The sequence below is a fragment of the Cupressus sempervirens genome, chromosome 4 (genome assembly GCF_028749045.1).
Source record: "Cupressus sempervirens isolate cs-2001-9-10 chromosome 4, ASM2874904v1, whole genome shotgun sequence".
Classification (NCBI taxonomy): domain Eukaryota; kingdom Viridiplantae; phylum Streptophyta; class Pinopsida; order Cupressales; family Cupressaceae; genus Cupressus; species Cupressus sempervirens.
The window spans coordinates 131,455,973-131,473,984 of record NC_143121.1 but is presented as its reverse complement, the minus strand read 5'-3'; the positions used below and the strand labels follow the sequence as shown (position 1 = coordinate 131,473,984).

General features: G+C 33.9%; 1 protein-coding gene across 2 annotated transcripts in view; it reads left to right on the top strand.

Annotated features, from left to right (window-relative positions):
• The first annotated feature begins 12,900 nt into the window (after window positions 1–12,900).
• LOC149560301 (histone deacetylase HDT2-like) overlaps window positions 12,901–18,012 on the top strand; it is a 36,262-nt gene continuing 31,150 nt past the window's right edge. The window contains exons 1-6 of one of the 2 annotated variants that reach the window (XM_089824588.1): window positions 12,901–13,053; window positions 16,566–16,633; window positions 16,744–16,964; window positions 17,086–17,114; window positions 17,219–17,278; window positions 17,628–17,737. In XM_089824588.1, coding sequence (XP_089680714.1) covers window positions 13,041–13,053; window positions 16,566–16,633; window positions 16,744–16,964; window positions 17,086–17,114; window positions 17,219–17,278; window positions 17,628–17,737 — 501 coding nt within the window. In that variant the 5' untranslated portion in view covers window positions 12,901–13,040. Of the gene's footprint in view, window positions 13,054–16,565; window positions 16,634–16,743; window positions 16,965–17,085; window positions 17,115–17,218; window positions 17,279–17,582; window positions 17,738–18,012 lie in introns of both variants that reach the window. The other variant, XM_089824587.1, reaches the window with a different exon arrangement.

Below are 18,012 nucleotides of genomic sequence, written 5' to 3'. Positions count from 1 at the left end.
TCCACCCACTAGCCACACTAGAAACTCCTAACTCAACCTAAACCATGGTTAAACCCTAAAAGGAGGTGGGGTAAGACAACTCATGACAACCACTTGCAATTTTCGCACAAAGGCAAAAAGGGACTTTTTGAGTGCCCTCAAAAGTCAAAGCTAGGGGTTTAGGGGTTGGAAAAGACCCCTAGCCCATACCCACACCCAAAGGTTAGAAAAAAAACATGTTTTAAAGCCTTAGGGAAGAGGTTAGAGTTAAAATAAAATCTAGAAATAAAATAGGTCCATCTAACAACTCTAACTAGCAAATTAAGTACATAAACATTTTACGAGTGTCAAGCGACACTGAAAGAACACAATTACGAACAATAGGGTTTCCAAATTTTAGCACATGGAGATTAGTTTTGTTCCTCCGTAGGGTTTCTTGGCTAAATATCTGCACACTCATTGCACACATCAGTAGTCCCAAAAATCACATGTACATATATACATATCAGAAATTTACATAATTTGAAACATACATAAATCAGGGTTTTCTTGCATCCTACTTATATCCTCAATCATAAAAATTCCAACTCAATGTGTTAATCTCACATTTTACTGATTTCATCAACATACATATACATGAGCATTAAATGACAATCATCAAATATATCTGGAAATAACATCACACAACATGAAATAATAAAATATGTTCTAAGCATCAGATAATGTCTCGACATCTCGAGTCGTGAATAACAAAATAAGGGTAATGTATCACTATGCTACGATGGGTCGGGGCGAGGCCTCACATAAAGTGTGCTCAGTCAAGAGCGTATCTTTGTAAAAATATTACAAGGACACTATTAGGTGTCACCCGGTCAAGGGATTTAGAAAAGACTTGTGAGAGTTTTGTTCAGCCAAGAGCATCTTGGTTAAAGGAATTTGGAACGCAAACTAACGTGTCACCCTGTTAAGGGATGGGGATTTAGTATAAAGAACTTGTTAAAGTCCACCCTAAATGGGATTTGTTGACGTAGTGGTTACAAAATAATAGAGAGATTGATCTAAAAATAATAGCTACTGCACTTAGCTTAATATAGACCACTTTGATGCTCTTTAGACTTGTCTTCAACTTTCTTTGCTTGCTCTCATTTCTATAATTTAGACATGATCACTATGTGCTCAACTCTACTAGCTATTGTACACTCTCTCACTATGTTGCTTGGCACACTATATTCTCATTTGTACACACTTCTTCTTTATCCTTCTCACACCAATACAATAGAGAGGGGGGAGGGGGGTGTGAATCAATTATCTAATTATTATCGCAATGATCAAACTTATTAATCCTTAACCATATGAGTAATATAATCAACAACCATAACAAGATATTTATACATAATAACACTTGATATGTTAACTAGGGAACCCCTTGATTAGAGGGAAAACCCTAGTCGGGATGGTACTCACAAAATGATGCACTAATATAAATATTCCTTGTTGGAGGATGGACCATATTAGGAGTCTATGAAATACATTCAATAAATATCAATCCTTGTTAGGAGATTTTGAATCCCTGTTAGGGGATTCCAACCCCATTAGGAGTTGTGTCAACCCTGTTAGGAGTTGTAGAAGGCAGATAGACCCACTATCCAAACAATTTCAAGGGCAAGACCAATGAATCTATTGTCCAAATGATATTTGTATTATCCCTTGCAGAATAATAGAGTTGAACTGCACTTGTACTTCCTCTTCCTATGTCCTATCAACCAGACTACTCTGCTTCTTTTGATCTCAATTCCAGATCACCAACTTCACATCCAATAATCCCTTTTATCACTTACTCACATTTACCAAATACTTTATTGTTGTTCACACTTTTCATGTCACTTCATACATCTCACACTATGTTTTAAACAAGGAAAAGATCTTTCCTTTATACGATGTCCTCAAAACAATTCCCTAAGTTGGCCTTGAGGATTTTCCAATTAATTATAATAGGACCACATTAAGATAATTAATTATTTATGTGAGGGTTTTGGGGGTTAGTAGCGGCGATACTCCTTTCCCCCCTTTAGATAATCTTGTGGTCTACCCTAGTTCTTCAAGTTTATCTTTGGATTGGCAGATGGCTACTAAAAAGGTGGAGGACGGATGGACATTAGTTAAAGGGAAAAAAACTCAAATCCTCCAAACCTTCATTTGATATGTCTTTATGTTCTCAAAAGACTAGAACAAAATGTAAATCTTGATTTTTTGGGTTGTTTAGCCCTCTTTTTGGGAACTTTGGTGTGTCCCTCTAGTTTTTTCGGGTGGTGTTCCAGAATTGTATTAAGATCTTTCATTGTTATATCTTTCTTATCTCTTTGTAGAAGGTTTTGGGTCCTTTCAAAACCTATTTATACTTAATCAAAACACTATCGACTCGCAGTCTTTACAACTTCTCACATGTGTGATTCTAGACTTTGCGCACTCGTTGTCATCACCATCAGGCTATCTTCTATCACTATATAAATTCACACATCATTATTCTATCTCTATTAGGAGATGCAATCCATTATTCAAAAACTACTTATCAGGTACTTTGTCTTTGTACTGCTCTCTGTAAATCAAACATATCTTCAGCATGTCTTTGACTTACTCAATGCACACTTAACCTCATCATCAAGACAACATGTAGAAGATGTCCTTAACCTTGTGTCACTTGAACATCAAACCTCTGTCCATATGACCTTGATCTCTATTTGCTATTTTGTCAGTCTTCATAGAAACCATACGATGTTGTCATCAATGACAAATATAGTCATGAATGCAATAAATCAATCATGCTACCAATCTCCATATGCTCTGGCAATACTTATGATACTCCCCCAAAGGAATATCAACAACATTCATGCTAACAATCTCCCCCTTTGGCATTGATGGCAACATAGATGAAGAACATCTAAGTTCCAAGAATACCAAACAACACTCTACTATTGTTCTCATTCTTTTCAAATCCTCTCCATCAATCAAATATGAAATCCTCTGGAACACTACTTTGTTTTGCATCTTTTAGAGTTAGCATCAATTGTCCACACACTAAACAAGTCTCAACTTCTCCCCCATTCAATGTTACTCTCTATTAACATCAACAACACTTTCTCTTACACATAGATCTCAATCTCCTCCCCATGCATCAATCTTCCCCATTAGAGGATCTTCTCCTCCATACATGATGCTTCTCTATTTAATCTCTCCCTATGTTTCCATTCTCTTCCTCATACTCTGCCCCATTCATATTTAGGAGATGTTTTTCATGCAGGTAACTCTTTCCCACTAACATTAATGACAAAGGATTCATTATGTCTATCATCTATCCCGAGTCTTCAATCAACTCACGTGTCCAAAGGTAGTGTTCAAAATCAGCTACCAAGAGTCCTAGATGACTCTACTCATCTCAGATACTCCTCCATATAGAAAGCATCGATATTCAGCCTAGTCAAACAATAGCACTCTATGCCACTAGACTGATGCAATCTCTACATCATCTAGTTAGAAGTGGGTAGAAGCATAAACCCAAGCATACCTCTCAAGTACTCAATTGTATCTTTAGACAAGGGCTTCATAAATATATCTATGATATGATCTTTAGTATTGACATACTCTAATCTGATTTCTTTCTCTACAAATTTCTCTCTCAAAACATGATACTTAATAGATATATGTTTAATCTTAGAATCTAATACAATATTTTTAGACATACTCACCGTACTTATGTTATCACAATGTATGACAACAAGGCCTAAAATTTCTATCCCAATGTCCTTTAACATTTGCTTCATCCGCATGTGCCACAAGCATTTGATTACAATTATTGTCATTGCCACATATTCTACTTCAGTTATACTTTGCAAAATTCAAATTTGTTTCTTGCTCAACCAAGAAACCAATCCTTGTCCTAAGAAAAATGCTCCACCATTGGAGATTTTTCTGTCATCCATACTGCCTGCCCAATTGGCATGAGTATAAACACACAAAGTGAAATCACTTGATCTGTCATACCATATTCTATAATTAGGTGTACCCTTCAAATATTCGAATATCCTTTTCACTGCTACATAATGATACTCTTCAAGATCAACTTGAAATCTAGCTACAATCTCAATTGCATTTGCTATATCTGGTATAGTGTGAGTAATATATTGCAAACCTCCAATCATTGATCTATACTTTTTATGCTCTTTTGTAGATGTTCCATCTTTGCTAGATAACTTGTGACCATTTATCATTGATGTACCAATAGGTTTGTAATTTTCCAAGCCAAATATTTTCAACAAGTCTTTCAATTACTTAGTTTGTGATATGAAAATACCATCTAGATGTTTTGCACAATCTACAAACCTAAGAAAAACATCATCTCACCAATCATGCTCATCTCAAATTCATTTTTCATCTCTTTAACAAACTTATCAATTGCTTCATCATTACCTCCAAAGATTACATCATCAAAAAATATCACTATTATTAGCAAACCATTGTCAATTCCTTTCAAATACAAGTTACCATCTGTCGTACCTTTAGCAAATCCAAGTTTTGACAAATACTTATCCAATCTTGCATACTAGGTTCTAGGTGCTTGCTTTAGACCATATAGTGCTTTCTTCAATCTGTGTACCATATCCTTGTCATTTGTTAAAGGAAATCCTTCAGGCTGCCCAATGCAAACTTCTTCAAGTTCTCCATTTAGAAAGGTTGATTTGACATCCATCTGATACACTTTGAACTTCTTACTTGCTGCATAAGCCAAAAACATTATTCACTACTTCCATCCTGGCTACAAGGGCATATATTTCCTCGTAATCTATTCCTTCTTGATGTAAATAAACTTTGCGTACTAGTCTAGCTTTGTTTCACACAACTTCACCTTGTTCATTCATCTTGTTTCTGAATACCCATTTAGTTCTTATAACATTCTTGTATTCAGGCCTATGAACTAATTCCCATGTCTCATTATTTACGATATGATCTAGTTCTTCCTTCATTGCTTGAATCCAATGATCATCTTTGCATGTCTCATTTGCACTCTTAGGTTCAACTTGAGAAATCAGATATAATTCCTCATTTACTCTATTTCTTATCATCGCTCCTTTGTCTTTGCTTCCAATTATCTGCTCTATAGGGTGATTCTTTATCAAGTTCTTATTAGGTGTAGGAGTTGTTATCTTAACTCTTATCTCTTCTATTGGTCCAGATATCTATTCTTCTCTTTGTTCAACAATCTACACATCATTCTACAAGTCATTGTTACTCTCAAAGAAAACTTCTACATTTTGTCTAACAATTCTAGGATTTTCTTCTTCCTTGTTAGAATTATAATCCATCATTCTTTTTTTAACTCCAAACATTTCATCAACTTTTACATTTGCACATTCAACAATTGTCTTAGTTTTATGATTAAAACATCTGCAAGCTTTGATTTTCAATGAATAATTAATGAACATACCTTCATCACTTCTTGGATCAAACTTACCAATATCATCATCTCTCTTTATGTAACACTCACTTCAAAAAATTCTAAAATACTTTATTGAGGGTGTATGACCAAACCACAATTCATAAGGAGTCTTATTTGTATATTTTCTAATATGTTCTTTGTTCATTGTGTATATTTTTGTATTGACTGCTTATCTCCAAAAAGTCTAACATAGGGAGGTACAGAGAACTAGGGCCAAAGGCACACCCAACTATTCAAACCGCCTATACAGAGTCAACACAGTGGAAATAACAACAAATATAAATAACTCAGAAGATAGAGGAAGTAACAAGCTTTCATTCATATACTCAGCCAAAGATCAATTACATGCCCAGTTGTAAGGCCTTCTAGGTTATGACGATATATCAATTTCAATTACAATCTTCAATGATCCTACTTTGCATTATGCTCCTTCTCTCTAAGTTATCCTCTTCCAAGATTCTAACCAAGGTCTCTTAAATACATGCATGACCACAAGTCGGCCCATTGCAAATATAACTAAATAAATGCTAGGCTGAGCCACAAGTTGGCTCGCAATAGATATCTAACACTAAATTGAATGCAAGGTCAACCTCAACAGAAAATCGCACACAGACAACTTGATAAATAAAGGCTCCACAAAATACTGACACTCGACACCCAAATAAACTTGACATCCACATGAACTTGGCATCCAAATGAACTCAAAAACCAAATGAACTCGAAAACCACATGAACTCAGTATCTAAAGGATGACTCGACAACCAAAGAACACTCGGCAACAACTATGAACTTGGCATCAACTAGGAAGCTTGACATCCACTAAATGCTTGACACCCACTAAGAACTCGGCAATGTAAGATATTGTAACTTGACAAAAACTAGGAAAACTAAAAAAATGCAAGATAATAGTGCAACCCAGGATGCTCCCACATCAGACAACCAGGGTTCTCTTGAATCATGCAAGTGCCACAACCCAAGTTGAATCCAACTCAAATTGAGAAATCTATGTAGCATCTTCACTAGGTTTGTTTTTCCATTTTACCAAATATTCATAGTAGTCTCTCCCTCTTGTGCTCTTACCAACTCTTTGCTCCGAAATCTCTCTTTATTTTCATACAAACAATCTCTAGGCCTTCTAGACTTAAAATCTCTCTTATACTTTTTCTCTCTTTTAGGAAATTTAGATGGATAATGACCAAATTCATTACAAGTCTAATATTTAAAGATTTTCTTACCATATGATTCTCTTCTCACAAGCAAGGCTATACCTTCTTCAATCTTTCTATCCTCTTCAGATCTAGTTCTATTGTTGCTAGCATAATCTCCATGGGTGCTTGCACTTCTAGACAAGCATGAACAAACACTTAAAGTATTAAAGATTGTCTCCCTTGCTTGTGTTGCTTCAAATCTTCCAAGAAAAGTCTCTCTTATAAATTTTTTAGTGTAGGGTATTAGTAGTTCAATCATTTTGTGCTACTTGCTTGAATGGTGGTGTCAATTTTTTTAGAATCTTATATACAATCTCATCTTCTTCCTTAGATCCACCACATGATTTGATTCTTGCAACAATCTTAGATATCCTACCAACATAGCTTCTCACAAATTCATCTTTCATCATTTTACCATCTTGAAATAAATATATCCAATTCTATAATCTTACTCTTTTTGTATGTTTATCTCCTTCAAAAGTAGATTCTAAAGCTTTCCAAATCTTATGATATGTTTCTAGTGATTTTATTTGACTATATTCATTTTTAGGTTGAGTTGTTAGTAAGGCTTCCCTGGCTCTCATATTGCACGTAAACAGATCTCTCTCCGCTTCACTACATTCCTCAAGCATGCTTTCCTCCACAATATTCTTGTTATCCTTTATCAGAAGCCAATAACTTTGACCCATACATAGTAGATGAGTCTTCATATTTTCTTTCCAGCTGTCATAGTTAACTCCATCAAACTTAGGACTTTCTTTTATGAAGTGACTTGCCATTGATCTCCCAAAGTTGTTAAGCTTTCTCTTCAAGGACTTGATGCTTTGATACCAATTGTTAGAATATAAAGTCTTGAATCAATTATCCAACTATTATCACGATTATCAACCTTATTAATCCTTAACCATATGAGCATTATACTCAACAACCATAACAAGACACTCATACACAATAACGCCATATATGTTAACTAGGGAAACCCTTGATCAAGGGGAAAACTCCAGTGGGGATGGTACCCACAAAATGATGTACTAATATAAATATTCCTTGTTAGATTATGTACCCTATTAGGAGTCTATGAAATACATTCTGTACATATCAGTCCCTATCAGGAGACTTTGAATCCTTGTTAGGAGTTGTGCCAAGCCTATTAGGAGTTGTAGAAGGCAAATGGACTTACTGTCCAAACAACTTTAGGGGAAAGACCAATGAACCTACTGTCCAAATGATCTCTTTATTATTCCTTGTAGAATAATAGAATGGAATTATACTTGTACTTCCTCTTCCTTTGTCCTATCAGTTGGACTACTTTGCTTCTTTTGATTTGGATACCAGATCACCAACTTCACATCCAATAATCCCTTGGATCACTTACTTGGATTGACCAAATACTTTGCTCTTGTTTGCACTCTTCACACTTCATACATTTCACACTATGTTTTAAATAAGAAAAACATATTTCCTTTATACCATGTCCTAAAAAAAATTCTACAAGTCGACCTTGAGGCTCTTCCAATTAATTACAATAGTACCACATTAAGATAATTAATCATTTCACAATCACATAACACTGTCAATTTATAATCTTTACAGCTTCTCACACACGCGATTCTAGACTTTGTACACTCCTTGATGTTACCATTAGGCTGTCTTCTTCACTGTATAAATTTGCATATCACGATTCTATCTCTGTTAGGAGATGTAATCCATTCATTAGAAACTGCTTATTAGGTACTCTATCTATGTACCATTTGTAAATCAAACATATCTTCAACATGGCTTCAACTTACTTGATGCACACTTAACCTTGTCATTATGATATTGTGTAGAATACGTCCTTAACCATGTGTCACCTAAACATCGAACATTTGTCCATATGACCTCGATCTTTGTCTTTTGTTATGCCAGTCTTCACAGAAACCATACTATGTTATCATCAATGGCAAACACAATCATGCTAACAATCTCCATATACTCTGACAATACTTAGGACACTCCCCAAAAGGAATACCATCAACATTCATGCTAATACTCTTCCACTTCTTCTTCTCTTTGAGATTACACTTAGCTTCAACTCATAGGGATCTTGCTTATTAGTTTGTAATCTCTTGTTATTTTAAGAAATGTAAGTTTTTTATATGATCCTTACACATTCTATTATGAAGCCTAATCCAAGAATTCAAATTTGAATTCTTCAGCCTATGTCAATCTTGTACTCTTATCTTTGTCTTGCACCATTATTTTTAGATGTGCCTTGTATGAACATAAGTCATGAATGTTTTATGACTTTGATAGCTTACTTTTTAGGAAACAATTCAATTTTGAATTCTTTGATGTGTACTTGTTGTGATAGTACCAATTATATTTAATACAATGTCAGCTTCATGATGTGACAGTCATGAGAATCTTACCTTTGTACTACATCATGGCTCATCCTTAATTTTTGTTAACCAGTCATACCAACCTATGTACTTGCTTGGCAACATACTTCATATCCATACATACTTAACATGATTTTGTTTAAGTATGCTCTTTTCACTGCCTCAACTTGGCTTGTCCTTCTTACTTCTCTGGTCACATTTATGTGGTCGCAAAGCTTCATCAATCATGACACCATGCTAGTCTATATTCTATCTTCACCTTAACATGAATGACAACTAGATCATAATTGGTCACTCAGGTGCCTTCACCGGTCTAGTCCTCTAGACTTTTGATAGTTATGCCAACATAATGTAAACTAGATCTTTAGAGAACCCTAGAAGAATGACAATCACAAATGACATATTAAGTGAAGATTCTACTAATATTATAACTAATGACTCAAAAACACATCAATACTAAAAGTAAATCAACAAATGAGACAAGCAGAGAGTGTAAAACATAAGATCCTAAATAAAGGAAAATGTTATACTTTATAAACTATAGATTAACATTAGTGTGATAAGTTACTAATACAAACACCAATTTCTAACTCAATACAATAGATAGAATACATATTTAACTATTCAATATTTTTGAAACATTCACAAAAACCATTAAGCTAATTTGACATAATAGACAAAATACAAAGTAAAAGAAACAAATGAATATCATGCAAACTTTATTTAAGACTTCATGAATACTTGCAGATAATCCCTACATTTATTAGAGGTTTTGAAAAGTATATTCGACGTTATTTCATACAATACCATTCACAAACCACAATGAACAATAAACCAACTTGACAATATGATTGACAAACAATAATAAAACTATTGAAAATCCATTTGTATAATGAAATCACATACCTATTACTTTCATGAGATCTATTAGGTTTCCACAATCCATGCTAATGTGCTCACAAATTTTTGGATTTGATTGTGTATAATTTTTTTACATCAATGTTTCGGATCATACTACATGATCCATCATCAGGATGCTAGACAGAAAAGAGACATGATCCATCTCTTTTCTGTCTAGCATCCTGATGATGGATCATGTAGTATGATCCAGAACGTTGATGTAAAAAAATTATACACAATCAAATCCAGAAATTTGTGAGCATATTACCTTCATTTTAAACTTAAACGCACCAACTTGACAATATTATTGACAAACAACAATAAAACTATTGAAAATCCATTTGTATAATGAAATCACATAACTATTACTTTCATTTTTAACTTAAATGAGTAACTCAATATGATGCTCTAATAGAAAATTAAGATTCCCATAAAGAATATATATGTTTATGAACATATAATATGTCATTGTTCATGAATAGATTTGAACAAAACTTTTGAAGTTTGTAGTCTTTTGAATTTTTCCTTCCAAACAAAGTTAAAAAACAATACTCACAAATTCAACTTGAAATTTGCAAACGACAAAGAAAACTAAATACTAGAAAATCATTATTGAAATAAGTATCAACAAAACAATAACCTTCAAGTTAGTAAATATAAAGTAGAGAAAAAATAAAACAAAATACTATAATGTCTTCACCCATTTTCAAACATTTAACCCTCTATTAATTATTATCACTTTTTACATGTGAAGATTTATAATTAGATAACCTTAAGAACATATACCAATGTTATTATTAAAATTTACTAGATCAAAATCTCTGTATGAATTTCACTTCTAATGATTTCTTACAAGTTAGTGATTTAAAAAAAAAATTAATTTCACCTATTTAAATGGAAATTAATTTTCATCTAGGTCAAACACCAATCTACAACACCTTGTATGATCAACACTAAATGACACAATATTGTTGACTATTCCTTGATTCAATGAAACCTGCAAATAACTAAACGAGGAATCACTCAACATAGCTAAACAACAAAAAAGCATAGAAATGTGATGTATATTAGGAAGCATTATCGACCATTCCTTTTGTCCATGCTTACATTAGCAAACACAAAGACATTGAAGAGTAGAAATAAGAAAGACTCCAATATAGGCAAAAACATTCATTTCGCAAAAGACTTAGCTAGTATGTAACAGGGTTGAACATATTTTGAAGCCTATTAAAACGAACACTTGAGATTAAATGTTGGTGAGTAAAAAAAGTGATTTTTTTGAAATATTAAATGTCCAAATGTTTCAAAAATTGGTACCATCTCGTATAAGTAAATAAGAAGGGATACACGTTAAATGCAATGAAGTTTATGTATTTGATGAAACTACGCATGCTCACCCATGAAACGTTGAACATGTACCAATCATCTACCACAAACTACTATACCACTCTAAACAATTTTTTTTGCAACTTCACATCAAACATGCACGTGAAAAGTTGCATATACACAAATGAAATAATTTAATTTAGATCTATTTATTATAAATTTTGGTAAAAGACTTCCATCTTGTTTATTTTTTATTTTTTATTTATTAATTTTTGATATTTCCTTGATCCACATAGAAGATTCATTCACTCCACCATGAATCCCTCTTCCCCAAGTCTGAAATTACGAGGAAAAAATGAGATATAAAATATACATTGTTGGCAGGCTTTATTAGTCCCTGCCTTTAGCAGGGAACTTATGTTTTTTTTATCCCCCCCACATTAAAACTTATGGCTTGGAACATTCACATATTCTAAAATTCAAGAGACTAGATTTAAAAAATTTAATTATCAGATGTCAATTTCGATTTTGTGATTGGCTAAGATTATTTAGCTGGGGTTTTAGGCATTTTTTCGAAATTAATATTACTCCGGAAAAATCTGACCGACTTATGGTGAAATCGTGTATTATGTAATTGATAAGACAGCCCAACGAACTCCTCTATCATTGATTAACGTGTAATTTGCTTTGAAATCCATCCTCTAGAATCAGCAATGGTTTGAATTTCTTCTGGAATAAATCTTTATCTTCTGACAAAAATGACACGCAAGCTGAATTATGGTATTTCATAAGATTAAACGTCCCTTCAATATGTTCGAAATAGTTGTTTTTCCTTTCCATAATATAAATTTTTATACGTAAGCTATGGCAGGCTGTAAATATTCAGAGCAGGGAAAATTAGAAAACAGTAAATTTATTGAGCATAATTTACTTTGAAATATATATAAATATATTATTATTATTAAATAAAGTTTGGGGATGGACATTTTTTTCTTGATAAATTTTCATTACTCTTTTGACTAAAAATACTTTTTAGTTTAATTTTTATTTTATGAAAAAAAAAAAAAAAAATCTTTTACTTTTGTTTATTTATTTAAAAAAATAAATTATGTTTTCAAATTCTAATTATTAATAAAATGTTTTTATAATTGAATTACACTCTATATCTATTACACTCTATATTTAAACTTAAAAATTTAGTCATTTCTATGATTTTATGTAAGTTAGTTTGATCATAAAATGACATAATGACAAAAATGCACCGCAATCTATTTTAAGATAAAGACCTCTTACATATCCAAGTTTTAGGCCCATGACTTGCTCAATTTTGTTACTTACAACCTTTAATGTAGAGTGACTATCTTGTCAAGCTAATTCTAGTCAATGATCTCAAAAGAGTCCAATGTTCATGCCTTCTAGCCCAAAAGGCAGGGACTCAAGCTCTCTAAGAGCTCTTGTTTAGGTGCACTTTCGATTGATCAAAAATTCTCTCTCGAACAAATCATCCCACCTGCCGCCTAAAGCTAGTAATAGTAAGTGTAAAAATTCCCCGTACGAGCAGCTGATATCGATTGTAATTGCGGTACTAATGCACCAGCGCAACCCTAAATAAAAGATCAGTAAACAGGGATAATACAAGAATAAAACCCAAAACCCTAGCCTCGTAAGGACAAGCCTCTAAATTACTCCAGCAAGGTTTGATCAGAGGATTTTGGGTGTCTTCTGTCTTCTTTACTTGGACTAAAGAAGAACGAAATGGAGTTTTGGGGTAAGCGTTGCTTTCTTTGTTTTTCTATCAATGAAAACTTCACTGTATTTCTAATTTTTGTCTGTCGTCGCCGGTTCAGTAAAATGTAAGCTTCATGCTAGCTCCAGCACCGACATCTTCGAGTTTCTAGCAACTCGCAGAGCTGCGGAGTTTGGATACCCTAAAAAACCTATGAGAGTTTTACTTAAAATAACGGAAGCTTTTCATATGCCTAGGAACTTTATTCAGGGTTTCAAAATTTTGGTTTTCAGCTCGAGTTTGAACTGTGTAATTAACTGTCGGAGCAAATGGCTTAATAAGGTACTTTGGTAAAGTACATGGCAAAAGTCTCGCCCAGTTTTAGCTTTTCACTAGTCTTTCGCTTTATTTTATTGGGAGAGTGTAGATCGATTACTAGATATTAATCAGTGTGTCCCATTTGGTTTAGCGAAACCCAAAGATTCCAAGTCTTTACTGTTGTACGACAGCTTGTAAGCGTGCATCACATTGTGCTTGGTTGCAATTATTGATGCATTTGATCTGCCATGCAAACCTTTTTGGAATGCTAGGACTGGCTGTAAGTAGCTTGAGAAGGTTTGATTCACGAGTAATATTTTAAAGTCTTTAGTTAAGGCCTTTGCTTGACACTAGATTGAGTGCAGTTGCGTGAGTTTGGAGTAGTATGTGGACCGGAGGTTTCACTTCGGGCCTTATGTTTTTATATTGGCACCTGCTGCTTGATCACCGAGCCCCGAGACGAGTACGAGAGCAAGGTCATCGTGTGTTAAACTTGGCTCAGTGTCTTGTTAATTAAGCCGAATCGGTAGAAGCTGTGAAATGAGAGGTGGTTGGCGTCCTACCCATGCCTAATTGCAATGGCAATTTGGAAGCGAACTATAGGGTGCGAGGGTTCATTAGTGTTATAGCATCCTCCTTTCTTGCCATATGACGTGCAGGTTGGCACAGTAGCATCTTTTAATGGGTTTTTAAGTTCACATTAATTCTTACTTGCTATACCAGTAGACCAGAGTGCAAAGAATTTGCCAGCTCGCATGATCTTTATTTTTCCTTCTGGAGCTGATTCTTAGTGATTATTCAGCTTCAATAGCTAATAGAGAAAAGGTCCAGTTTATGAAATTGGATTTTGATCTCTGTTTTCCTCTGTTATTGTAAGATCACTAAAATCTGTGTTTGTGTGAGCATCGGGGATGGCATAAATTTCTCAGACTGGGACTGATGGGTTGAAGTCATTTAACTGATATTAAATAAAATGATATTTGATAAAATAGATTAAAAAATTCCAAAAAACTTTAACAACCTAAGAAGAATTAAGTTGAATGATTCACAATGTATTTCCTACAGATGGCATGGGACAAAAATTTCTTCTCGTGGGTGGCATCCCACACTAAAGTAGTTTAAATTGACTGGAGCTCTATCTAGAACAAGACTTCTACTTCGGCATTTGCACAAACCTTTGATCACAACCAATGAGATGTGATCATATGCTTTCTTTAAGTTCTTCTGGTTCCCAGATCTCATTGAGGAATGCTTGTTTAATTTCTTTTATCTTACCAGAGATTCTGTCCAGTCTACATTTTTGCTACAGTAACATCTATTAATGGGTTTTTTTAGGCCACATTAATTCTTACCCGCTATACCAGAAGACCAGAGTTCAAAGAATTTGCCGGCCAGCTTGACCTTTATTTTTTCTTCCGAAGCTGACTCTTAATGATTATTCAGCTTCAGAAGCTAATAGAGAAAACATCTAGTTTATCAAATTTGATTTGATCTCTGTTCCCTCTATCATTGTAAGACTAAAGGCTGTGTTTGTATGAGCATTGGGGATGGCATAAATTTCTCAGACTGGGGGTGATGGGTGAAAGTAATTAAACTGATATTAAATAAAATGAACTTTAACAACCTAAGAAGAGTTAATTTGAATGGTTCACAATGTATTTCCTACAGAAAGCATGGGGCAAGAATTTCTTCTCGTGGGTGGCATCTCACACTTAAGTAGTTTAAATTCACTGAAGTTCTATATAGAACAAGACTCTTAGGCTGGCATTTGCACAAACCTTTGATCACGACCAATGAGATGTGATCAAATGCTTTCTTTAAGTTCATCTGGCTCCCAGATCTCATTGAGGAATGCATGTTTAATTCCTATTATCTTGCCAGAGATGCTGTGCTGTCTAAATTTTTGCTTGTGTATCAAAATGGATGCTAAGGAGATGATGTTGTAAACACTTTTTGTTTAAATTGAAATTTGTCATATGAGTGATTTTTCTCAGTTCTGATAAAAAAGACTGGATTAGGGAATGCTCTGATATCCCCTGAATTAATAGCAAAATAAGGGGACGTCGCCTAGATGACATCCCTTCGCCTCGTTTCTGATTCTGCCCTTATGCCCTAGACTAATTAGATGTTCAAAGTGGATGACAAGGCCCTGGGAATGTGTCCCTTGAGACATTGATGACAATAGCTAAATGTGTATTAAAGATGTTTTTGAAATACTACAAAGATGTGCTTGATAAAAGGTTTCTAAATAGATATGAACTATATGGATGTTAATTAGAAATATAGTTGCAATGAAGTAACATTGTAGATAGAAAATCATCTTGCTTGTTTTGTTAGATTTTTAGTTGGCTTGTATGTTTATGGGATACGTTTTAGATTCTTTTATCAGAAATACAGTAGGGGAACCATGCAAAGTATGGATGACTGATTTGGGAGATCCTGGAGTTTTTAACAGGGTTCAAGTATTGTTATTAAAAAGTGGCATGCCTTGGGATTGTTGCCATCTTGCTTGCAGCAATGTCCCTTTTTTAATTCCTCCGGGGTTATCATAATATCCATATAGTTTTTCAGTTCCATGTTGCTTGCAGCTGTGTCATTTTACTTACTCCTTTGGGTTTATCAAGATTTGTATATATTTTATCAGCTTGGGAAGTTGTAATTCAAGTGCTTTTGCAACAGCGTGAGTGGAAGTGTAAGTCTACATGAAAGTTAGTGAGACATGGGCTGCTTGAGTATGAAAAATATCTGTTAGTAGATTGGGAAGTTTTAATCTTCAGTTTAACTTCATCTATATATAAATAATATAGATATTTTATATCTGATGTTGAAATAAAATATCCAACATTGCATAAGCATACTCCACATCACAAATTTGAAATTAGTTCATTTATTATGTACATGGATAAAATCTGAATAATTATTTTTGTGTTCAAATACTTGTATCGGACTTTTGTGTCTGTAATGCAGCTGTAACAATATTATGTATTTGAATATTGAATACACACATTTCTTATGTGCAACATTTGTAGCTTGTTGCTCTGCATGCTTATACTTCTCTTGTGGCTTCCTGTTTTTGATGACATGGCATGGAGTTTTTTCTCGCCTAGTACAAATTCAATTTGGCTGTTGTGCCTTGTGGTTCTGAAGCAGCTGCATTCTTATCATGGTTTACATTGTTTCCTTTTAAAACATTCTTATCAGTGCTGTGTTAATTCATACTTATTTTTGTGTATCAGGAGTGGAGGTAAAACCTGGGGAGGTTTTGAATAGTGATCTTGGAAATAAGTATGTGCATTTATCACAGGTATTTTGGTGTCAATCTCTGTTAATAGGCTTTTTTTTTTTTTAAGCTATGGTTTGCTGCCTCATACACTGCTATTTCACAATTTTATTGATGATAATAAAATTTAATAGGCAGCCTTGGGCGAGGTTGAAAATCCAAAAGGAAATGAGAGGGTTCCCCTCTACGTCCATGTGAATGGCAAGAAGCTTGTGATTGGAACACTGGCATTTGGGAAATGTGACCAACTTTCATTAGATTTAGTATTTGATGGAGAGTTTGGACTTTCACACAGTTGTGCAGCAGGGAGTGTATTCTTCAGCGGTTATACTTCAGTTCCAGAAGATAAAGACGAATATCCTTTTCGGAAATGTGTGATTAAGGGTTTTATGCACTAGGTTTTAATGTAGTAAAATATTCATGCTTGTTGAATTTATGTTGCAAGCAAAGTGTTTTCTTAACTTTTTTTTTTTCACTGGAATGGAAATGGGAGGAGATGATTCAGGTGAGAATACAACTGCAGTTTGCTATATCTAGTTGTTATTTAATTTAACAATATTTACTTTTACTCAGTTTCGTGTAATACATGCTTTTCGATTATGCCAACAGACTCTGATTCAGAAGATGAAAGACAAGCAAAAGCCTTTATTAGACGTGTTAAGGAAAATGGTAAATTTTAAAAAAATGTGTCTCATGGGATGGCTAAATTGTTGCTTCTAAAATGTTGATAGTTTCCTTTGCTAGCAGACCTTTTTTTGATTTATTGACATATTGGGAGGATTTATAACATGTTTTTATACCAACAAATAAAAGTGAAGCAACTACATAATATTTATAATCAAATCTTTTGCTTCTATAGTTATAGCCTATTATTGATAGATTTCTTTCATTATAAAAATCAGAGCAGTCAATGAATATAATAGGATAGTGGCCATTTATTAGTAAAACTTTGTTGAATGGTTGACCTTGCTAGGTCAAAAAGAAGCTAAGCCAGTTAAATCTAATTCTGAACCTGTAGCAACTGGAAAGGCAGCTCCAAAGATCAAGTCAGAGGATGCAAAACTGGTTTCTGACCAAAGACCAGGGGAAGATGAAGAATCTAGTGATGATGATGACAATGAGAATGAGGTTACTGCTATGCCTGTTTACCTATGCTTATTCTATATGGCACCATGAACATTTTAACTCTAGATTTGGGTACTAATGCCATCTTTGTATTTGTTTTGGTGACTTTTAGCTACTCATTATTTTCTGGTTTGAATATACTGTACACACAATTTTTTAGTTGTCATTCATCTGATGCTCTGTTTTGTGTTAGTTCATTTTAATTTAAAATTGATGGAAGATTGTAGCAATGCAAAAATGAATGCTGTTCCTCATCTCATACTATTTTATTATCAATA